The sequence below is a fragment of the Misgurnus anguillicaudatus genome, chromosome 10 (genome assembly GCF_027580225.2).
Source record: "Misgurnus anguillicaudatus chromosome 10, ASM2758022v2, whole genome shotgun sequence".
In the NCBI taxonomy this organism is placed as follows: Eukaryota; Metazoa; Chordata; class Actinopteri; order Cypriniformes; family Cobitidae; genus Misgurnus; species Misgurnus anguillicaudatus.
In genome coordinates, this window is record NC_073346.2 from 34361394 (window position 1) to 34387212 (window position 25819).

General features: G+C 39.6%; 1 protein-coding gene across 5 annotated transcripts in view; it reads right to left on the reverse strand.

Annotated features, from left to right (window-relative positions):
• Nucleotides 1-258: 258 nt before the first annotated feature.
• Nucleotides 259-25819, reverse strand: part of zfpm2a (zinc finger protein, FOG family member 2a) — a 251008-nt gene continuing 225447 nt past the window's right edge. For all 5 annotated transcript variants that reach the window (XM_055211092.2, XM_073872430.1, XM_055211094.2 and 2 more), the window contains 3 exons: nucleotides 6839-7045; nucleotides 3936-4160; nucleotides 259-3740 (listed from right to left, as the gene is read on the reverse strand). In XM_055211092.2, the coding sequence (XP_055067067.2) occupies nucleotides 1273-3740; nucleotides 3936-4160; nucleotides 6839-7045 (2900 nt within the window). In that variant the 3' untranslated portion in view covers nucleotides 259-1272. The remainder of the gene's footprint in view (nucleotides 3741-3935; nucleotides 4161-6838; nucleotides 7046-25819) is intronic.

Genomic DNA, 25819 nt, shown 5'->3' on the forward strand with positions numbered 1-25819 from the left:
ACTGGCGAAGTGCAAATCATACGAATGAAAAAGTATGAATAAATTAACCACCTCGTAAAATATGAACAAATTGCAGCGATAGCCAAAACGGTCAATGCAGCGTTAATGTCTATTGCATAATAAAAGTCTTGAGTTTCCTTGAATCAAATAAATGTGACTCACAACAAATCGACTAGTTTGCATGCATTTTCTTTTTCGACGTGAAAAACGACCTGCAGATGTTTTTTATGAAATATACTCCAAAGAAGACAACCAAAATAGTTTCTTATCCTGAGGATCGAAGTTTAATTGACACCACATCAAAATAAAAATTTCCAACAGATCTGGAATTTTATTCCATCCATATACATGCATAGCAACAACATTTTTAAGAAATATTTTTCTTACATAAGGACATTGGAATGATCATTTTTACAGTATTCCCTTTCAGCCCACCCATCAATAATAATAATAACCACCAATAGCCTGCCTTTTGTACAATTTCATTTTTTCATGAGTAAGAAATAGCTGCTATCTTCCCCCTTTATAATACTGCTTTCCATAATGTTCCCGCCCACCTTTTCCCCCAATTGTTTTTATACAAAGTATTGCGCTGAAAGCAAATTTTAAAAAGGGAGAACAAGGTGTATCAGCAAACAGAAATACAAGTACTATACAGCAATGCTGTCATCCTCAATGACACATCCACTTCTGAGTCGAAGAAAAGACACAGAGACAAACAGCAACATATATATGCAAAAGCCATGTGTACACGCCAAAATGTGAGCTGCGGAATTGTGCCTGGTTATCCCTCCAAACGGTTTTAAGGCTGAAGTCATGAGAGTCAAACAGCAATTGACATTTTGGCATGTACAAAACTGTACCAGCAAATAAGAATACACAAGTGCTCCAGTAGCTATTGTTGGGTCTAAACCGCGTTTCAGTTTAGTACTCTTCGCCTACGGTCTCCTCGAACCTAACATACATTGTAAACAATATGTTTGCTACACAAGAATGACTATACATTAACATTACAAACGACTCTGATATAAACTTTCTTTGAATTTAAATTAAGAGCACTACTTCTATTAATACTGATTGTGAAATAAATAAAAGGTGAAAGTGGCACCGATATTACACTTGGATTTTTTTTCATCGTTTTGCATTAAGTCTTCAAATAACGAAAGAAGAAGCTTCTCTTGATTGTCCACGAGCAGCATATAAAACTGCATGATGCACTATTTCAGACACGACCTTGTACCCAAAAAAAGGATCAGCGACAAAAGAGCGCCTTCATTTCACGTGCTCGGCAGCATGTGACGAGCAGTAAAACTTCTTGTGAGTGATAAAGTTTGATAAGTTGTTGAACTGGATGTCACACAGGCGGCAGTACTTCCCGCCGCCCGCTGGCTGCGCCGACCCGTTAATGCCTTTGGCGATGGGTGCGGATTCTTCGATGGGCGATTTAGAAGTGGGAGATACATTCTCGTTAGAGTCGGGGGCGTTCTCAGAGCCCCACGTGGGGGACGTTTGCTCATCTGGTGATGAAGTGTTGTGAGGCTGGTTCTCCTGTTGGGGTGTCTGACGGTCCTCTTTATGTCCACCATTGACGATCACCATGCCCCGGTTTTTGGGCAGCAGAGGCGACGGCTCCTTTCCGGGATGTGGGCAGCCATTGGCTGTGGGTTTTTCTGTGCCTGCCTCACCTGCTCCATTGCCATTTTGCTCCAGTTCGGCCACCTCACCTTGTATAACGAGACTTCCGGTCATGTAGTCGCTGGATTTTATCCCGAAATACGGCGATATTTGTTCGGCACCTTTAACTTTCTTTATTGCTCCAGGATAGAGACAGTGAGACAAAAACATGTTCTTGTTTTCATCTTTAGCTGACATGATCTGTGGGTCACCAAAAGCTTTCAGGTCTGGCACTGGCCCAAGGTGAGGTGGGAACATGCCTCCATTTTGCACCATCAGCTTGTTTCCACCGTTTTTCTCACACTTGATAGAATTCTTGTCAAAGACGTCATCTGTGTTATTGCCTTCGGTTTTCATGCCAGGGAACATGTGCTGCTCCAGACCGCCGATCTCCCCGTGCTGAGCAGCTGACACTGGGCAAAAGTTCTGTTTGTGAGCTAGGTAATTCTCCACTTTGTTAAAACTTATCTTACACACGGTACATTCATGATAGTCCAAGAGTCTTTTGGGGGAATTGCATGACTTGTCAGGAAGGGGTGAGCCTTTTTTGCTGAGATCGATTGGTGCATCTAGTTCCTGTGGGTCTGCAATAGTATTACTTTTAGTGGGAAGGATGGTGGGTTTGGAGACAGCAAGAGAAGCATCTAAATGTTTTGGGACAAGGCCCGGAAAGATGTCACACCGTGGATGAAAGCGGTCAGCCAGGCTTTCTACAGTTTCCTGGGATGTACAAGGATTTCCCAAAGCGGGCATACCTAGGAATCCGGGCTGTGGCCCCATTGGCTGCCTTTGCTCTTGGTCGGGAAGACACATCTCGTACATCTTCCTCCGCTTGCGTGTTCTCATGGTCCGCTGCATGGCGGGCACCTTAGCGGACATCCGTTTCATGGGAGGATCGTGACGAGTGGCACAGTAGTACTGCTTGTGAACCATGAACGTTTCATGCCGACTGAAGGTGATGTTGCATGCTTCACACGTGGTCTTGTTTGGGTCGTTGTCACTTTCGACCAAAGATGTGCTGGGACTCTTCACCTCAGCCTGTTTTCCTCCAAGCCTTTCCTCGACTCCTGTTGATGTCGCAACCTTTTTGACCTGACCAGTGAGGTCTTTATCAGGCACTTTCCCACCAGCATTCATAATATCCAAAACAGATGAATTCAAGCATGCCGTTGTCACAAGATGACTGTCGGTTTCCGAAGGGATGCATCCTGGTAGCATACCGACTGAACTGTGGCCACTGTTAGGACTTATGGCATCGGAGACCTTGTCCGGAATGCTTGAGAAATCTGGGGACTTCGCCATGTGCTGCCAGCGACTGTTACAGTAATGCTTCTTGTGAACCAAGTAGTTATCTAGATTATTGAAGGTGATGTTGCATTCAAAGCAGGTTGCCCCTTTGGGCATTAGAGGACTATAGATGACAGGTGGGTAGCTGTTTCCTCCGTGGCGCAGCCTGCGATGAACCAGCTCTGACATTTTTGCTAAAATCTCTGATGCCTGTGGAACCACAGAAATGTCCTGGGAGAATGCAAACTGGGATAAGAAAGGACCCATGGGAAAGGTTGGGCCCATGTTATGCTGAACGGGAGAGGAGGCTAGCCGTGGACTCGAGGGTTCAGATTTGATTCTGGTGTAAGAGAAACTAACTTTACTGCCCGGATGATTCTCGCCCTTCTGTAATCCGGGTGCAGGTTTCTTCTCAGGTCTTTCAAGCTCTACATCAGGACTGTTGGCCTTGTTTGGTGTGGTCTTGGGACTTTGCATCACCACATCCTTTCTCGCTGAAAGTTCTGTCCGTGCCGTCTGCAGGCTTTCCTCTCCTCCTCTAGGAGAGTTTTCATTGTCGCTCTCCCTGTGAATCTTCCCAGAGTGGCCATGCAGGTCTTGATGTTGCAGAAGATCCCTGTGGTTCTGAAAGCTGATGTGGCAGTGATTGCATTTGAAAGCTGCCTGTGACAGGTGAGAGAGGATGTGATGCTGGAATGTAAGGAGCGAATCCGCTGTGTAGTTACAGATTGTGCATTTTAAGCTGGCACCAGGGGGAAGAGACTCCTCCATTTTGACACCTGTAAAAAGATTAAAGGCATGTTTTAAGTTTTTTGATGCAACAATACTGCAGAATGACCTAGATTGTCTAACACCTAGATCTATACATTTCTGAAACACAGTAGAATATTTAAGTTTTTGATGAAATGCCTAATTCAAAGCATTTGTAAGAGATTTCGCTTGCCAACTCTCAAAATGCATACCAGTATACTCACCGCTATGTGAGCTCAGGTGCATCTCCAGAGCACGAGGGTTGCTGAAGCTCTTGTTGCATTGTGGGAAAGGGCAGATACTGGGCGTTTGGTGAGAACTGGCGTCAGTCTCTTCAGGAATATTATCGGGTTCTCTCTGTCGTCCACTGCAGTAATACATCAAGTGAGCCTGCAGGTTTCTCTCACTCCTGTACCATATCCCACATGCTTTACAGGGGAAGATGTCCTCTGAAAGACAGCAACAAGAAAGTGGAGGCAATGCTCTGAGGTCAAGTCTGTACTTTTTTAGTGTTACAGTGATAGCTCACCCAAAAACTAAAATTATATAATCATTTACACACTCCAATGTTGTTACAAACTTGTATAAAATTATTTGTTCTGATGACCACAAAGGAATATATTTTGAGGAATGTTTGAAACCAAACCGATCACTTTTGGGTGAACTATCCCTTTAACAAATTTTTCTTTTCCTCTGTAATATGTAGAGAGAACAAAGCTGGACTCTTAAAAATTAAAGTTCCTTAAAAGGTGCTTTATGGGGCTGTGTAGTTTCATAAAGACCCTGTAACATCCACATTCTTTGCAAAGAAGTTTTCTTGTAATGGAGAAAGGTTCCACAGAGCCCTACTGAGAATCTTTATACAGTATTTAAGAGTGTGTATGCACTGTGTGTGAACTTTAATGCCGTCTGTCATGTCATGGTGGTGCCTGATCTGTTCATGATGACACAAGGCCGTTGGTGATGATGTCATAATGTGGCTAATCTGTCCATGATGACACAAGGCTGTCCGTGATGATGTCATAATGGAGTCGATCTGTTTATGACAACATGAGGCCGTTGGTAATGATGTCATAAAAGGGTTGATCTGTTCATGATGACACGAGGCTGTCAGTGATGATGTCATAATGGTGTTGATCTGTTCATGACAACACAAAGCTGTCTGTGATAATGTCATAATGGGGTTGATCTGTTCATGACAACATGAGCCCGTCGGTAATGATGTCATAATGGGGTTCATCTGTTCATGATGACATGAGGCTGTCAGTGATGATGTCATAATGGTGTTGATCTGTTCATGACGACACAAAGCTGTCGGTGATGATGCCATAATGGGGTTATTTTGTTCATGACAACATGAGCCCGTCGGTAATGATGTCATAATGGAGTCAATCTGTTCATGACAACATGAGGCTGTCGGTAATGAGGTCATAATGGGGTTGATTTGTTCATAATGACACAAGTCTGTTGGTGATGAAATCATAATGGGGTTGATCTGTTCATGACAAAACAAAGCTGTCGGTGATGATGTCATAATGGTGTTGATCTGTTCATGACAACATGAGGCCATCGGTAATGATGTCATAATAGGGTTGATCTGTTCATGACACAAGGCTGTCAGTGATGATGTCATAATGGTGTTGATCTGTTTATGATGACATGAGGCTGTCAGTGATGATATCATAATGGTGTTGATCTGTTCATGACGACACAAAGCTGTCGGTGATGATGCCGTAATGGGGTTATTTTGTTCATGACAACATGAGGCTGTCGGTAATGATGTCATAAAGGGGTTGATTTGTTCATAATGACACAAGGCTGTTGGTGATGATATCATAATGGGGTTCATCTGTTCATGACAAAACAAAGGCGTCGGAAATGATGTCATAATGGGGTAGATTTGTTTAATGACAACACAAAGGCGTTTGTGATGATGTCATAATGGGGTTAATCTGTTCATGATGACACGAGGCTGTTGGTGATGATGCCATAATGGGGTTAATCTGTTCATGATGATACAAAGCTGTTAATGATGATGTCATAATGGCGTTGATCTGTTTAATGACAACATAAGACCATCGGTAATGATGTCATAATGGGGTTGATTTCTCATGACAACACAAAGACGTCTGTGATAATGTCATAATGGAGTTGATCTGTTCATGATGACACAAGGCCGTTGGTGATGATGTCATTAAGGTGTCTGATCGGTTTATGACAGCACAAAGCCGCCAGCATGATGTCATGATGGTGGGTGATGTGTTGATGATGATAGAAGCCGTCGGTAATGATGTCATGATGGTGTCTGATCTGTTCATGGTGACACGAGGCCGTTGGTGATGATGTCATAATGGGGTTGATCTGTTCCTGACAACGCATAGCTGTTAGTGATGATGTCATAATGGTGGTTAATCTGTTTATGAAGACACAAAGCCGTCGGTAATGATGTCATTAAGGTGTCTGATCTGTTTATGACGACACAAAGCCGCCAGTAATGGTGGCTGATGTGTTGATGACGATAGAAACCGATAGATATTATTGAAATTATTTAACAATTAAGAAAACTATTTTTAAAAGAATAAGATAATTACATATACAAAAACATAATTGTAATGTGTCACTCCCAAAATCATTACATTTTGGGATTTCTGTATGATCTGTTCACAGGGTTGAGTGAATACAACGAAAAATGCCTCAAATATTCTAATAAAACAAAGTGAAATTAATCTACTCTGCATTTTGCATTTATTTTGGAGTTTCGTGGCAGCAGAGATTATTTCTGCAGACCTGTGCCCTTTTCTCAAGGGCAACTGAAAACATTGCATCATCTGCTAGCATCATCCTCCATGTCAAACTGAACTCCAGATCGCCCTGATAAAGTCAACAAACAATTGCAATTACAAGGTTGGTTAATGTCCAATCATGTTTCCTGTACCCCTGAACCGAAGGGTAGCGTATCTTCTCCCCATGCAGAGGTAATCCCTGAATAACTTATGCATATACTCAGATTTTGCTGGTATAGGTGTAATATGCTCTGAACCCGCTCATATGTTTGTTTGGAGATACGTCATAGGAGCGAATGTTTTATTCCTGATACAGTTTGTGTGACAAAAGAAATGGTGCTTACTGTTGACTATAGCTGTGGGTAATATAGAGGCCATTGCTGCTTGCTGGGGCAGGAGTTGAATGGTGTCCAGAAGACGTGCTGGGTACATGCCCTCACCGAGAGACATGTGATTGACCGCCTGCAATCGAGAGTCAAAGTCCACAGCGAACGCCAACAGTTCCTCGCCTTCCATCATGCTCTTGGTTGTGGTGCACCACAGCTGACCACCTGAGGACAAACAAAACATTATCACTGATGTGTTTCTGCTTGCAATCCAGGCTAAAGTCTCAATTAAATCATTGATTTCTGATTGATGTGTGTTTCGAAAGGGAGGGGTGAGCTCGGTTGCAATTCATAGTCTCACCACTAGATGCTGCTAGAAATCTACACAATGGACCTTTAATGTACACCCTGTACATAATCTTAAAGGGATTGTTCACCCAAAAATAAAAAATTCTGTCATCATTTTCTCATCCTCTAAATCTGTATGAATACATTTTTTCTGATGAACACAAATGAAGATATTTTGATAAATGATGGTAAGCAGACAGCTGATTGTAACCATTGACTTCCATAGTAGGATAGACAAATACTATGGAAGTCAATGGGTACCGTCAACTGTGTGCTTACCATCACTTATCAAAATATCTTCACAAATGAAGACAATTCATATTCAGACAACTTTTCTGGACTAGTCTGGAGAAAAATGACTAGTGAGTCCAAATATTCATGCTTAAAGGAAACCCTGAAAAAAGGTCAAGTTATTAACATCCATCTCAAAGAACATTCGCCACCAGAAATTGCTCATTCACTTCCCACAATTCAAAAATTGTCAGGGCCGGCCAAAAATCACACATACAATATGATAAAATCAGATCAGATATAGAAGTCATAAATAAGTTTGAGGGTAAAATAGGCTGTTAATACAGGCACCGACTGCGAGAGCTTCGGCGTGTGTTAGAAACGGCCCACCGCTGCCAGAAAGAGCGACTTATCACAGCGTGAATCTGGAGCGAGGAGACACGCTCTTCAGACGGGTTCTTCATCAGCAGGATCCTGTCACACACCACACACTGCCTGGAGAGCCTCTCTCGTTCCTTATCTCCTAATTAAAATAACAAAACTCCCGTCGCCATCAGCGCTGATCAAAACTGTCACCTGTAACAGCAGGAGGGCGCAGGTCACCTCTGCTTGCTCACCGCACTGCTGAAGTTTCGTGAAGAACTCATTACTTACAGAAGAAAAGCAGACGGCAGTCTGAAGTATGAAGTGTATTAAAATCACTTCTGTACTGTAGTACAGACAGAGTACTGCTCCATCACAAGCTTGTTTGAAAACCACTCAAAAAACTCAAAATCAACATAGACCTTATTTTTTAGTTAAAGGGGACATATCATGAAAATCTGACTTTTTCCATGTTTAAGTGCTATAATTGGGTCCCCAGTGCTTCTATCAACCTAGAAACGTGAAAAAGAACAACCCAGTAACTTAGTTTGGGTAAGCTATTCTTTGCAAGCATGTAAAAAAAATTGAAATTTGGCTCCCCTGTGATGTCAGAAGGGGATAATACCGCCCCTTAATCTGCACTATACAAAAACGGCACTGACATTTAGTGAAGAGATCAGGTCATTTGCATTTTAAAGGACACACCCAAAAACGGTACAGTTTTGCTCACACAAGTGGCAATTTTATTTTTCACACAATGTTCTTGACATTATGTAGGATGATATTATGTAGAACACAGCCCCTACCCTTAACTGAAGGCTAAAGCCCTTTATATCGGTTTGGAAACATTTCCGAATGATTTCCCTTCTAAACACAAGATGGTCGCCGCCGTCAAACTTCAAGCGCCATCAGTGAGATTGAGGTTTCCTGCCTGCACCATTACGAGTTCACGCACCCAAATTCACCGGTCGCCCGACGGCCGCAGCGTGAGGGTACACGCTCCGAACCCTTCGGTGAACCGGTGCGATGCCGGGCTTGCCTGCGAGCTGTCTCCTGCAAAAAGGCCTTTGTATTGCGGCCAATGCGGTGGCAATGAAAGCTATTGTCTCTTTCCTCCTGCAGCTCACCTGATAAAAGAATAAAGAACTCTGACATATTCCAAAAACAATGGAGGAATTAAGGACACACAATACGCCAGCTGCTTCATTAAAACAATCAAAACCCGGTATCCTGTACACAGAGCAGATAACTTTAAAAAAAGCCTCTTTTCATGCAATCTCGCACTAGAAAAACCACCAGCCACCAGCCGGCCTCGTCCTCATACCTCAAACTCCCCTTAATTCGCACTAATGATGCTTTTAAACACTTACTTAAAGATGTTCGCATAAAGGAATTACAGGAAGCTACCGCATTATGCAATTACAAGTGTAACGCTAACAGTAAAGGCCACGGTGTGCCTTCAAGCCTTGAGCTCTCACTTTGAATGATCACTTTAAAAACGACTGTGGTAAACACTGACAGAAGGAGTCCGGTAATGAACTGGCCTGAGGACAGCTACTGAAATGTTTGCACAAGACTTTAATAGTTTGCTGTAAAATGCATTGTTAAACATACAGTATCCGTGTTTGTTTCTCCCATCTGTCCAGACGGACGGCTGCACAAACCCGAACCCCGCGGCACCAACGGCCAAAAATAAATCTGGAGCGCAGAAAGACAAATCATGGATATGGATCTCTAAACGTCTTTGATGTGTAAAATTGTGTTTTTCCAGACCTCCAGTATTTATATTTATTCAATATACGTTTTACAAATGCATACAAATTAATAAATTCAATTTAGTTTAGATTCATTTTGCATTGTAGCATAGCAGAAAAAACAGGTATAGACATCAGCAGTAACAACATAAACAAGCGGCTGTCGCGGTCCGCATGTAATTCCGGTAAACTCCGCTAATAATAAATAACAACACAGTAAACGTAGTTTATTTATATAACAAGCAAAAAAACAACAACACATAGATTACCTAGGAAACCAAAACATTGGTGACAACACAAAAAAATTATTCATTAAATTTTATTCAAATTTTTTAAGGTAAGTGGTTGCAATCAATTTATTTAAGCTACATTTAAACAAATAAGATTAGTAACGTAACATAAAATATAAAACTTTTGTTTAAATGTAGCTTAAATAAATTGATTGCAACCACTTACCTTAAAATATTGATTAAATTCAATGAATAATTTTTTTTTAGTGTAGTCAGACCATTAAAAAAATGAAACCGGAAGTAAAGTTCGTTTCCAGACGTGTATCATGTGCGTCTGATGAAACCGTCTATACTGGCATTACAAAATGCATTATTATTATTATTATTATTATTATTAATAGTGAGCAAAGCATTTTGCATAATTAAAAACCTTGCCTCGTTCTCGTATTGAAACTGTAATAAAACCATCTGAAACCAATCTGAAACAACCACTGACTGAATCATTTTGTTCTTACGAAGAAATATGACAAGCAAAATTCAAATCAAACAATGAAAAGAGTGACATTCGAGTGAGTATTTATGCACATTTCTGGACTTACTGTGCACAATTCATCTTATTCCAGATAACAAAAGTGTATTCATAATCTTTAATCCACATGCAATAACTTGCTCTGCCTCGAGATTTCCTTTTACAAATCCTTCTTATTTTTCCACCTGGCTACATTCTGGTCACATTCATTTTTTATAGAAATCTTGTTTTACTCTGAAATAACTCAATTGGTAAAGCAATGCATTGGGAATGCAAAGGTTGTAAGTTCGAATCCTAGAGAACACACATACATAGTGATGAAATGAATAGCTTGAATGTCAAATCTGCTAAATGCATGCATATAAAAAATCTTGCTTGCCCAGTTAAATGGGTCTACTTGTCAATACAAAAATAAATTGCATGCATTTAATTTCACATCTAAACAGTCCTCTATCTCTAATGTTATGTCATGTATGGCCATAAGGAGGCACTCTTCCCATACTGTAATACAGATCATAAGAGCCCGGTCCTATCACAACTCCCAAAACCACACGAGAGGAACCGCGGAGATAATAAACAGCTACTTGTCGTCCCTTTCTCAGTATCCAGAAAAGACCATTTACTCGTTTTGTAAGCATTTCAAGCATTTCATTGTCTTGTGATGATTGTTTTACAAAATTGTCTGAAGCATAAATAGCCCAGATCATTACAGTCATTTCACACATGCTTATACGAGCAGATCGAGATGGTAAATATTCCTACCCAAATACTGATAAGTTTTGTATAATACTCAAAATTCAGTGCTTTCCTAATGATTCAAAACCGATTCAGAAGTGCCTCTTCGTATGGAGATTTCAGTATCACGCTGACAAATCCTTCAATTTACGGTGTTTAAAAGAACAGCTGTGATGAGAATTAACATTAAAAACACATCCGCCTGTCAGTTTAAAATGCCAAAACTAAACTTTGTTAACAATCAAACTAATGTAAAAAACATTTATATTAGACGTGGGATGAAAAGCATCATGCAGAGAAAAAGTAAATATATCTGGCTTGAAATGATGAGCACATTTTTAATACAAGGTTTAATTAGAAACTAAATTACAAATTTAGATTTACAAACACACTGACTGTAAACACTCAAGAATAAAACAGAATTGTAACCCTGCCTGTGAAAACCAAACTAAAGTCATTTACTGTTTTCTACAAAAAATATTGACTGAGTCAAAGATTGTGAAACCAATGATCGAAATCCTCATCTCAGAATTCGATTCAGGGTCTTTAAAACACCTCCCTCTGTGTTATACACTATGCCTCTACAGTTAAAAACAGCAAACGCTTTCACGAGACCGATGCACGCTTTGTCATTACAGACAGCAGGTTATTTTCTCCGTTCTTTGCATTGGTTGCGGCTAGCCGACATGTGTTTACCGCGGCACCCGCTGGTAGGAAACAAGCTCGTGCCACCCATCCTGACCATCAGCGTTAATGGGACGTCACGCCTCCGTGGCGACGGGGGGGCGGTGGTGTTGAGACTCCCAGCTGTGGTCGGTGGCCCACGTCCCCTTCCCAGCATGCCTCACGCCGGGGAGCAGGTGAACGGCCAGGCTCCAGCGGGACCGCACACTTCCAACATGGCTTCGTCCCCCGTGCCACATGGGCGCATGGACGCTCGCCCTCATGCAAATGCACGGCTCCCCTTCTTTGGAAGCCGTCTGGCAGTGGCATTTTTCGTGGGAGATTGAGCCAGATTGATGCACCTGTCAACCATTTTGGAAGATGACGGATAGCTGCGACATGTACAGATCTCAGGAGGAAAGCTGACGACAAAGATGTCTGCTCGGTGTAGGTGTCAATATCAGAAAGTGTGCTTTAGGGAAGGGAAGACAATGATCGCTTTCATAAGAGGTGCGATACGTAACTTTTGCCTCTTTTTTATGTTTAAAACACAACATTTATGCATTTGTCAGATGCTTATCCAAAGCGACTTACAATGCATTCAAGCTATGCATTTTATCAGTATGCATGTTCCCTGGGATTGAACCCATGACCTTTTAGGTGATTCTCGCGAAATTAGACTTATATGGTGTCATGATAAAAAAGTAAATGCAAAGTAAGAGTATCAAAATAAGAAGCATACAGTTACAAACATCTCTTCATGTACTATTTTGCACATGATTTTAAATGACATCATTGTTTTTTCATTACCGCAACGTGTCCATGACTGGATTTGGGTTCTTTGACATGGAAATATTTATAATTAAAAAATGTAAAAAAAATAAAAAGCTTCAGTGTACGTTATACTATAAACATTTACAGTAAAGAAACATGTGATATTTGGTGATCATTGGTAAATGTAGAGACAATAATTAGGAATATAAATGTGTCCAAGACCAATTTTCTCATCCTCCGCAACAATTTTCAATCATTATTTAAGCCCTCAAGGAACTAACATTAAAAATAATTGTTGAAAGGGACATAATTGACTGTGACACTCAAGGTGGCTACCAGGTAAGCAGTTCTTATTTTTTTCTCTCCAGATAAAAGTTGAAATTTTGTTTGTCATAGTACCTATACAACTTTTTAGTTCTCATTACCAAAACATGAGTTTGTAAATGCAGATATTTAATGTAATATCATGTTGCGGTAATGATACTTTTTGATGATAATAACAGTCATACTACCTAGACAACTTTTTAGTTCTCATTACCGAAACATGAGTTTGTAAATTCATATATTTAATGTAATATCATGTTGCGGTAATGATAAATTTTGATAATGATAATCTAAAAAATGTAAATAATTCTATAGGAAATATATTTTTTAAATCCTCTAAAAATAATGGTTATAGTAAGTTCAGACCTTAATCTTAAATGTGCAAATGGGCTTTTTAAAAAATCTGATGCTGGACACCTTCCAAGTCTGGATTTCGTGAAAATAACAATTTTGTGCTTCTAAAAAAAATTTTGTGTATTGAAAAACAACTTTGTGAGATTTTCCACACAATCTGACCCGACAGCTTACCTTACAAATCATTATTATAAGTTTACTGCTGTGAATTGTGGTAACATAAGGAGACTTTAAGCATCCATGCAGTCAATCACAGAAGAAAATAATACATCAGACCCACAGTGGGTTTTATTTTATTCAATACCGCCTAATTTGGTGAAAAATTTATTCTGCCAAATTCAGTATGTGCAAGAGACACTTCCACACGACCAGACCACGGCGGCCACTGTCACATACGATTTAAGCTGAGGAATCCGAAACGTTTGCACCATAACCCTTCCGTATTTCCACATATTGCTTAAAGCGTGAGCTAATTACGTCCTTGGTCGCTTCGAGCATCCGAATAAACAGTCAGAGGCTAAAGGATCTAATTGCGTTTGTCGGCTGGTGCGGCGGGAGGGGACACTGCTGCCCCTGCACAGTGGCATGCTGTCGTTCTGGCACGGCCCGTCCACTGCCCCAGGTACTGCCATACGGCCATCTGGAGCTGACATCTGTCTCTCTATTGATCATGAGGGTTTAGCACTTGATCAAACAGACTGCGACAGGAAATTGCTCTTTTCCTCACAGTAAAGGTGGACGGCAGGCACCGGGGTAATAGAGTGGAACATATTCGCCACAGCACACACCAGTCCTGGCACCCGTGGAACGGGAAACGCCGTGCCAGGGTGTGCCCACTCTGGCTGCTGTGTGTCCGAGTTTGTGGCATTTGAGACATGATAGAGTTCTCGTTTTTTGGCTCAACGATCATCCCAGAAGAACTTAAAATGGCAAAAACACTGTTTGGGAAGAAAAATCCCCCAGGCTGATGCATACAAAGTATTATTAAATCTTGTTTGGGAATACGTTGAAAGGTTTCGCTTTGCAAAAAAGTGACAAAAATCAGCCCAAAAACATTTCGAGAGAGAAACGCACCAGATGGAGAACACTTGCCTATTTCAGGCACACAGATTCTGTACTTTATAAAATTGCTGAATACAAGAACATTTTAATGAGCGCTTAACATCTGCTAAACTTCTCATGCTAGACCAGCGAAAACACTTCTAGATTTCTTCATATATACTGTACAAAAATACATCTTTTTAATTGCACACAATACAGTGATACATATGGTTATATTATTATATAAATTAATCCTACAGTGACTCAAAAAGGATTTAAAACAGACTTATGAAAGTCAATGCTTTAAAAACATTTTAATGTTAATATATAAATAAAAGCACATACACGCTTTTCAGAGCAAAATGAAATATGCAGTTTAAAGCTATACTGTAAAAAGCTACATACACTTTTAACAATAAGACAAGTATTAGGTCACTTGCTGGTTGTCAAACATTAGTGGATCGATCATAGTTGAGGTGATAAACCAAAATCGTGGTTCCTCTGCATGGACACTTAAAGGATGTTAACTTGACAGCAACTCTTTATACAAAAATGCATTCCAACCAGATAGTTAAAGGGCACCTATTATGGCATTTGTACAAGATGTAATATAAGTCTCAGGTGTGCCCAGAATGTGTCTGTGAAGTTTCAGGTCAAAAAACCCCACAGATCATTTATTATAGCATGTCCAAAATGACCCTATTTGGATGGGAGCAAAAACGTGCTGTTTTAATGTCTGTACCTTTAAATGCAAATGAGCTACAGCTCCTCATTTCCTTACAAACAGACAATGAGTGTTTTCAGTTCAAATAGATCTGATTAATACAGTCTAAGACAATAGGGTGATTCTCACGAAATTCAGCATCAGATTTAAAAAAAAAAACATTAAAGCCAATTTTTTTTTGCACATATAAGATTAAAGTCTGATTACTATAACCATTATTTTTAGAGGATTTAAAAAATATTTCATATAGAATTATTTAATTTTTTTTTGATTATCATTATAAAAAATTATCATTACCGCAACATGCAATATTACCATTAAATATATGCACTTACAAACTCATGTTTCGGTAATGAGAACTAAAAATTTTAGTGTCACAGTCAATTATGTCCCTTCCAACAAACCTTTTTTTGAAAATGTTAGTTCCTTGAGGGCTTAAACAATGATTGAAAATTGTTGCAGAGGATGGGAACATTTCTCTTGGACACATTTATTTTCCTTATTATTGTCTCGACATTCACCAAATATCACATGTTTCTTTACTGTAAATGTTTATAGTATAACATGCACTGAAGCTTTTAATTTTTTAGATTTTTTAATTATAAATATTTCCATGTCAAAGAACCCAAATCCAGACATGGACACGTTGCGGTAATGAAAATTTTCCCCTTAAATGTGGAAAAAAACTTCTTATTTGACACTCTTACTTTGCATTGACTTTTTATCTAAATGTTTCATGACACCTCATAAGTCTAATTTCGCAAGAATCACCCAATAGTATCTAGTGGACAGATTACAACTCACTTAGGGTGGAAATCATGGTAATGCAGGACTGTAAGTAGGCGGGGCTTTATCAATGTGACCTCACATTGATAAGAGAATCAAAACATTTCTAATGAGACTGCTTTGGTTTAATAGGGATTAAAAAACAAGGAGTGGGTTGACTTTTTTCATTGTAGGGTGGTTGTGTTCACACACTGCAAACACACATTATGTCCAAACAGTTTTTTGCATAATAGGTGCCCTTTAAAATAGCTACAGTTGGCTTATTAAAGTTAAGTCACTGTCATTTTTTATCTATGCAATGCAATTCGTACATTTATAAGTTTGAAATAAATGCAAATGCATTGGGAACACTTTATAGTATTCGGCACTACATAGTTAAAACACAAATGAGCAATTCCATGCAAATTGTAAATTTGTTACATCTGGTAAAAGTTTTTCAAGCATTTAAAAAAAACTCCAGTAGTAAGCACAGCTTTCAGACTTGTCATGCACATAATGGAGAAATGTCACATCCACAACATTGTTTATGATGCCTCATAAATAAGCACACACATATTTTATGTTCTTTAAAGAGTCATCTCTCCTACATTTGTTGGGTATTATTGCTTCTGGTTTATGCATTTTAATGTATTTTTTAATGTATTAAATTGAAATACATTTTGGATAAAATGCTTGGGATAGACGCATCTGCTAAATGCCTAAATGTATATATATATAGACTGATATTTTTCTGATGTCTGGAATCTATCATCGGGGTGTGGGAAAATATAAACAGATGGTTCAATGTACATTCTCTAAAAAATATTATTTTACATTTTGACTGAAAATGTCACATCCATAACGCTGAAAACTCGAATGTCAATCGAAAATATGCATGTGACAATTGCAAGCACAAATCTGTTGAAAATGCATGCAGATCAGATCAAATCAAATAAATAAACCCTGTTGTGCATGTGCTGATCTGGCATTTTCAGCAGCTTACCGAAGGAATCGGACACATTGCTGCAACATTTAGTTTGCACGTATAATTCATGTTAACTTCACGAGCCACCCCTCCTCTTCCTCCTACCCCTCATTTCTCCTTCCTACAGCTGATTAAACCTGCGACCGCTCACCATCTTGCATTTCCCTTCAATCTCTGGGCACCAAAGTCAGAAAGGTGCTTCCACTTTTGCAAGCAGGGAGAGAGAGAGAGAGAGAGAGAGAGAAAGAGAGAGAGAGAGAGAGAGAGTCCTGTAGCCCTAGGAAGAACTAGTTGAAAGTAGGAAGGAGGAGAAAAAATATGACCACGGGACGTGATAAAAAATTATCAGCGAGTGTGTTTTCCTGTTTGGTTTTAATCTACATTTAATTAAATTCTTATCTGCTGTGTGCTTATGGCTGCATTTGAATGGCACGACTGCATTCATTATGAATGGTAAAATTGAACTTGGCGCATTGTGTGTGGCCCAATAAAGCAACAACACTCACTGCGGCGCGTACAGGAAAAATCAAGTCAATTAAGACGGCTCTTTAAAATACCACTGTATCAAAACAAGGAGCGCCCGCATGCTCCATAATGAAATCCTGACAGGCGAAATGCAAACAGTTACGGTGTTCATCAATATACATCATATTTGCATCAGTCGGCCTCATCCTAAAGGGGATGCTTTACTGTCCTGGGTCGTTACTTTAGGAGGTCAAATGAAATACATCTGTGAAAAACACCAGACAAATACCAGATGAGTTAAGGAAGATTCATGTTGGTGCAAATCACAGGATTTCATGAATGTTTAAACAGATACTCAGATTAATAAATAGAGATTAGATAAATAGGGACTGAAATAATGTAATTCCCCTCATTAGATGACTTCTATGTACGGTAAAAACTGCTAATATCAGGAGTAGCTACTGTACTTAGTTCATTTTTTGTATTATGATCTTAAAGGGACACTTCCATTTTTTGTTTAAAAAATGCTAACTTTCCAGCGCCTCTAGAGTTAAACATTTAATTTTTACAGTTTTGAAATCTATTCAGCCGATCTCAGGGTCGGCCGGTACCACTTTTAGCATAGCTTAGCATAATCCATTGAATCTGATTAGACCATTAGCATCATGCTAAAAAATAACCAAAGACTTTTGATATTTTTCCCATTTAAAACTTGACTCTTCTGTAGTTACATCGCGTACTAAAACCGACGAAAAATTAAAAGTTAAGATTTACTAGTCCGACAATACGAGGAACTATACTCTCATTCTGGAGTAATAATCAAGGACTTTGCTGCCGTATCATGGGTGCAGCAGGCGCAATGATATTACGCAGCGCCGAAAATAGCCCCCAGCTAGGTAACTTTCAATGTAATTTAGTGCCGTTCAATTTTCTGTCGGTCTTAGTACACGATGTAATTACAGAAGAGTCAAGTTTTAAATAGGAAAAACATTAAAACTCTTTGGTTATTTTAAGCGCGATGCTAATGGTCTAATCAGATTCAATGGATTATGCTAAGCTATGCTAAAAGTGGTATCGCCAGAACAATAAAACTCAAATGTTTAACTCTAGGGGAGATGGAAAATGAGCCAATTTTCAAAAAAAGTGAAATGATTATGTAGTAACAGTCATTTTGTTGCATGGTTACTGACCCCATAGTAATGCATATTAATTATTATATATTCATAACACTAATTTCCTATTATAAATCTACAGAAATCTAACTATCAAACTATATAAATCTCTAAGAATGCAGTTTTCATATTTTGAAACCTTTAGTAATGATGTAATAATAATGTAATGACAGTAATTCATTAATTTGTGACAATAGTATGCAGCAAACCAATGACACCTAGTGGCCTTTGTTGGTAAAACCACTAAAAGTGTGAGACTTTAACTTAAAATCTAGTAGTTGAGACTTTTTATTTTATTTTAATTTTTAGCATTTTGGGCATGAAACATTTTTACACCTCGTACACCTTAAAAGAAATCAAACAGACATGCACCAGTAAAGGTGCAGTGATACACAATGTTTGTGGTGAAAAGCAGGATTTGCACGATTTCCAAACAGCAAACGGCAATTCATCAAAGAAACTCTACAGTCATACCTGGAAAACTCCTTGAATTCAGATCAGGCCTTTGCATGTGTGCGTGTGTGTGTGTGTGTGTGTGTGTGTGTGTGTGTGTGTGTGTGTGTGTGTGTGTGTAAGAGAGATGAATGACTGTGGTGCGTTGCAAAAGGATCGCAGGAGATAATCGCGTCTCACTCTAGCGGTGCTGGACCTGTTCTCAGATCTGCTTTTTAAAATAATGTCGAGGGAGTAAAACGACTCCAGAAGCTCCCACGTGCAGGTTATCTTGGGCATTCTGTGTTTGCCGTTTAAATCTTAACGGGACACGAGCAGGTGCGGAGAGCAAATACATCTGGAGTGAAGAGGAACTGGAGTGGAAATGTTGTTGCACGGGAGGGAAAGATTAGCTGTCGCACGGGCCCACAGAGATGAAAGTGTCTTCCGAAGGCTTTTATTCCCTTCATGAGAACAGAGAACGGGAGGGAAAAATATGAAATGTTGCAGCACGTCTCAATTTTGCGCTGGGCATTACGTCACTTTTACTGTCACACATCTGTCTCAATGAATGTCACTGTGCACATGCTGTATATGTATCAGGACAATGGGGCCAACGCTTTGGGGTCTCTGAGTCTCAGGGGCTTTAAGATGACAGGAGTCAAACCTTAGAAAACTAATCCAGGTTTAACAAAGTTATTTTAAAACCATGTTGATATTTTAACATCTTCAGCCTAGTCACCATTTTCCTCAAATTTGCTATATCTTACTCTTGTTTTTTTCAAGCATTTTGTTGCGGCCTCACCAAGAGATGATTTTTAAACAATACTGAATGAGTTTCCATCTATTCTGAGCTCTTATTGGCTGCTTTTTCTTCAATATTCAGCTCAAGTCAACTAATTTATATGTGACTCTGGACCTCAAAACAAGTTAAACACAAGTTATATGGTATGGGTTAAAATTATAATTTTTTCTCAGACATTTTATGCCGTATATATATAAATAAAATGAAAAAATTTACCCTTATGACTGGTTTGTGATCCAGGGTCACGCATATTTTAAGAAATGATTAAGTTGGCCTAATAATATTTTGTCCATAACTTATTTCAAATGGGACGCGAGCCAAACTTAAAAATCAAATTACAACTCAAATATATTTTTCCCAAATATAGTTTCTGTTATTGCAGTTATTTGTTTTCCAAGTTTGGTTTTATAAGATGCTACTAAAAATGGGTGTGACGACATAATTTGTGTGATTGTGATTGAGTCAAACAGGGAATACGAGTGGGATCCTAAGGATTACTCCACTTTCTTAAAAAAATCTCAATAATTTGACTCAATAACCCCATCCAAAATGTTGATGTCTTACTTTGGTCAATCGAGAAGAAATTACGTTTTTTAAGAAAAACATTCCATGATTTTTCTTAATTTAATAGACTTTTTTGGACCCCAACAGTTTACAGTTTAAATGCAGTTTACAATCACAGTCTCAATGCAGCTTCAAAGGTCTCTAAACGATCCCAATCGATGCATAAGGGTCTTATCTAACAAAACAATTGTCATTTTCGGCAAGAAAAATAAAAGATGTACTTTTAAACCACAACTTCTCATCTTGCACCAGCTGTGTGACGCCCCAGCGCGACCTCATGTAATGCATCATCCCATCGAAAGGTCACGCATGATGACCGTTTCAACATTGTTGTATGTGGAATGATACCAATTAATGTTTTTTGTTTCATTTGTGTGTTTATTGTTTAAAATTGTCCACAAATGTGCATTTCACATATTTGATGCGTGACCTTTCGACATCATTAAGCATTACGTTAGGTCACGCTGGCGCGTCACACGGCTGGTGCAAGACGAGGATTTGTGGTTTAAAAGTGCATATTTTTTGTCAACAATTATTAAGGTTTTGCTAGATAAGACCCTTATGCCTCATTTGGGATTGTTTAGAGCCATTTAAAGCTGCGTCAAAACTGCACTTTAAACTGCATTGAAACTGTTGGGGTCCAACAAAGTCTATTAAATTGAAAAAAATCTTGGAATGTTTCCTCAAAATACTTAATTTCTTTTCAACTGAACAAAGAAAGACATCAACATTTTGGATGACATGGGGGTGAGTAAATTATCCAGATTTTTTTAAAGAAAGTGGAGTAATCCTTAAATACCACCGCTCCACTTTACAATCACTACTGCACTGCCTATGGCTCCAAATGATGTCATCAGTGCAAGATGTCAGTGGCTATTTTTGCAACATTTTGGCTTCATTTTTCTACAATGTCTTGTTGTCCATCTTTTTGTAAAAAACATTTCAGTCAAGAGACCCTAACTTTGGACTGGTAAGAGTTTATGTTCTTAAACCTGTTTGTTTGGATACCTTTTATTAAATATACATAAAATTCAAATTGACATACTATGATTTCTTACATTTACAGTAAATAAAAAAAAATTTTAATAAAAGAACTACTTTAAATTTGTTCAATAAATATAATTTGCAAGTAGCTTACCCAGCGCTGTTACATACACTACAGTCATTATCTGCAGATACTATATAGCAGATACAACTATATTTATGCTGCCATTTCAATATGACAAGGGTCAAATCCATAAATCTCTCTGGCTCTTTTAATGACAGTGGATTGTAGATTTCTCCTCTGTTTATCTTTTAAATGAACACGCACACACAACATGGCAGCGTTTGATATGCTGTCTGAATGATTCATTTGGCTCACGGTTTCAATTGTCTCTGTAATTGACCGGCGACGGAGGCACGTGACACCTTCACCTGTTTGTTATCTGCGCGCTGGCCCCGTTCGGATGCCGTTGAACAGCGGGTCTGTGAACTTCTCACGGCTGATGGCAGAGACTGAAAATGAACCCAACTTCTAATTAACATCATAAAGCGTTTCTTTAGCGACAGCGCGACACCCGCGACCTTCATTTGCACATGCTAAAACAATGCAAAATGTCTAAGTGTTTTTATTTTGTAGTTAATGTATGCATTTGCTAATGAGTTTGTGATATTGATGCCTAGTTAGTTTGAGCTGTGCACGTTGAAGCCTACGAAACAAAAGTTCAGTGCACTTCTGTTTCTCGTCTACCACGAAAAGCCTCTGGATGTTAATAGTGCACCATTTTCAAAGCTTAAAAGCACATCCATCCACCAAAAATTATTATATTTCAGACTTTATAACCTATAATTGTATGAGTTCAGGTCAGACTGAAAGACCCAACATTACAAAAACCCAAAAGACGTTTGACGTAAAATATGGGCTAATTTTCATTTGGGGTGAACTATCCCTTTAACGTGCACTAGTTATAGTAAGACACCCAACTCTGCCAAATCCGGCGCTCAGAATGCAATTGGTTTTCTCATTTTAATTTAAATATGGATATTTGCACTGGTCCAGGTAACATGCTGCTGTCCTTCTCCGAGTCTTTCTCCGGCTGGCTGAGCTAAGCAGGTTTAGGACGACACTCTCCAATGAGATGAGCTGGAGACTTTGGCAGGAACGTGACAGCAGTCAGAGGAACCCTCTGAACCCAAACACATCAAGTCTGGGCCGAGCACGACGCACGTGGGGTGGGTTTATTGATCAGTTTCACCAACTGCACATCAACCCTAAATCTGGGCCCATCCTTGGAGTCTGAGCGCCCCCATACATCATTAACAACCCTTTGACGGGCCATGGCACTAATGCGGCGTTAATCTGCTCCAAATCACTCGAAATGTCAAGCCTGGGCTGGGGACTTCTGCCTCAAGACACCAAGTGCTCAGACGGCAGCTTCACGGAAAAACCCTTCGAGGGTTCGATCTGTTCTGCAACTTGAAACTTTTTGTTTCAGTGCAGCATCAACATGCACTCTTAAAACCCATCCAGGACCGCTTTCTCTCCCTCCCTCACGTTCTTAATGAGAAACAACATTTCCAGCAGAAGGAGAGAGAGAGAAAGAGAGAGAGACTTGGTCTGTTTATTAATAATCGAGTTGTGGAATGTTATCAGCCTGCACACAATCCGACCAATAGTTTGCCCTGATGGTAGCTGGGTTCCTCATTAGTTGAACATATTTAATCCACAAGTTTCTTATCAAATGTCACACCTGCATCTCCAAATGGCATTTCCACATTCAGTGGCATGTGTTTGGGAGATGGCGCTCCAAGGTGCTTTACGGAGATTAAGCCGAGGAGAGAGCGCGGGCTTATTTTATCATTTAGCGGGTCTGGAATGAATCCAAGAGTTTTTGTCTTGTTGTTGTAATTAGAAAGCCTTTTAAGTGATAACGGTTGCATAGGAATATGAATATGGAGCGATCGGCCCTGTTCTTTTCTCTTACTTCCAACCCTCCCCCCTCGTATTTTCTTCTTTTTTTCCTTTTCAATTGTTGAATGCAGAGTTTTTGTTGCACGCTGCAGCAAGGATTAACTCCAGCTTCTGAAGTTTAATGAAATGAAGGGCTTGAAAGAAGGCAAACACCCCAATGGGGAACTCGCCTACTTTTGGTTCTTTTACGCTCCCGAACAACATTTTCTCCATTAAATCAAAGGACTGCCGTGACCGGAACACTTTCACCGTGGCCACGTGCCTATACAAGTCAGTGTCTCCTGTGCTTATGAATTAGGATGTTTCAAGATGACACTTCACCGGTTGTCATGTTCATATAGAAGGCATAATTTCTGATATTACACCTAACTGTGGGTTCACACCAGACACGAGTTCAACGATTTGCGCGAGTAGATTGCATACAAGTCAATGCAAAGACGCAATCAGACGCGTCCTCGCATGGGGCGATACCAATGACGTGATATGGGATGCTGCTATTCACCTCAAACGTGTCTTTGCCCAAGTTGAAAATATTAAACTCGAGCGAAAAATTCGTATGACATGAAGTTAAATCCCGCGAGTAATCTAGAGCGAGTTACGCGATTGGTGTGTACGACGGAAAATACTTCATGCTCAACAAACAACCAGTGTATCAGGCCATTCAGTCAGCTATACTCACTTCGAAATTCTTACAATAAAACACTACAAATACGAAGACTATCACCTCATCACTGTCCTGGTGTGAAACCAGGAGTCCCAAATGCAACAAATTCGTCATGTGGTAGAATAAATTGCAACTGCACTAAAAGTGCACACAGAAAAAAGCATCACTCTGAACTCTCTGCACTGATACTAATTTCTCAAGGTCTCACCGGCATTATCTAACAAGAGAGAGAGAGAGAGAGAGAGAGAGAGAGAGAGAGAGAGAGAGAGAGAGAGAGAGAGAGAGAGAGAGAGAGAGAGAGAGAGAGAGACAGAAAGGAAGTCAGCACGCTCAGTCCCTGGTGTGCATCCAGTAAAGCTGCTCACCATCAGCCCAGAGATAAGTGCAAAACTGAGAGGTATCGATCCAGTAATAGCAACTGATGCTTTGACTCTCGACACCCTAACCCCGCAGACATAATGTCATAGCCTCTTATCCCAGCCTCTTAACACTGCCTCCCTATCTCCACTCTCCTGTCAGACCCCGGTAATACGCTTCTCAAAGCTCTCTCTAAATCACCCAAATCATCGCACCTTCACACATTATTTATTTTGCCATCTATAACAGAGGCAGCGAGAGCGAGAGAGAACAGCACGAAGTGATTTACAGTTCAAGTAAGAAAGGTTACGCCTGTTTTTTCTTTATTTATCCCCAAAGACCTACAACATCTGTCAAGGCGAGTCTTCTCTCGGCTCGAGTCATTGTGTGGAGCTCCGTGCCGCAATTAAAGAGGAACTGAAAGTTGATTGTGTGAGACTACGCCGCATGACAAATACAGCGACGGGGGTGGGGGGAGGCATCGACGTGTCCTCGATGGCGCACCAGCTTAGGCGCTCTCATTAACGCAAAGCCCGCCACTGTGACGACATTTTAATACAGTTGGATAGGTGTGAATAATACCTAATGCTACCTAATTACTCTGGTGCTAATATACGGTGAGCTTCGCAACAGTGATGGCTCGGCGGTAACGTCGGTATCTGAAGAACGATCATGGGGTTTGAGCCACCCAAGGGTGAGCGTGATAATTAACTAAGTAAGTAAGTCTTTCATTTTTAAGTGAGACAAATTGTGTGAGAAAAACAAAAAACTTTACATTGTAGTTGAGATTTACCAGAATACTAAATGCTGTTTTTTTACAGTTATTTATTACTCCCCCAAGGGTGAGCGTGATAATTAACTAAGTAAATACATTTTTCTTTCATTTTAACGCGAGAACAATCGCGTGAGATAAACAAACCGAATAACTTCGCATTGTAGTTGAGATATACCGGAATACTAAATGCTGTTGTTTACAGTTATTTATTACTCACTCAAGGGTGAGCGTGATAATTAACTAAGTAAAGAGATTTTTCTTTCATTTTTACGTGAAAAAAACTGTGTGAGATAAACCGAATAACTTCGCATTGTATTTGAGATTTACCGGAATACTAAATGCTGTTGTTTACAGGTATTTATTACTCACCCAAGGGTGAACGTGATAAGTAAAAAGATGTTTCTTTAATTTTTATGTGAGATAAAACGTGTGAGATAAAACGAATAACTTCGCATTGTAGTTAAAGGCGGAGTCCACGATGTTTGAAAAACGCGTTGGAAAAGGAGACGGGCCGACTACCAAAACACACTTATAGCCAATCAAATCAAATCAAATGCCGGTTTGCGTATGTGTGGGGCGGGTCTATCAACAGAAGGTCCAGAATCTATTGAGGTAGGGGCGTGTTTGTTTAGGTGATTTCAAATATCAACATTGGCTTTCAAACATCATGGACTCCGCCTTTAAGATTTACCAGAATACTAAATGCTGTTGTTTACAGTTATTTATTACTCACCCAAGGGTGAGTGTGATAATTAACTAAGTAAAGCCATTTTTCTTTCATTTTTACGTGAGAAAAAACGTGTGAGATAAAACGTATAACTTCGCATTGTAGTTGAGATTTACCGGAATACTAAATGCTGTTGTTTACAGTGATTTATTACATCCAGTTACATCCAGTCATAAATATCATGTTTGCTTATCAATCTGTTTCTATGCAATAAATACAAGGGCGAATCATTCATTATCATTTACCAGTCAAATTTGTAACTGAG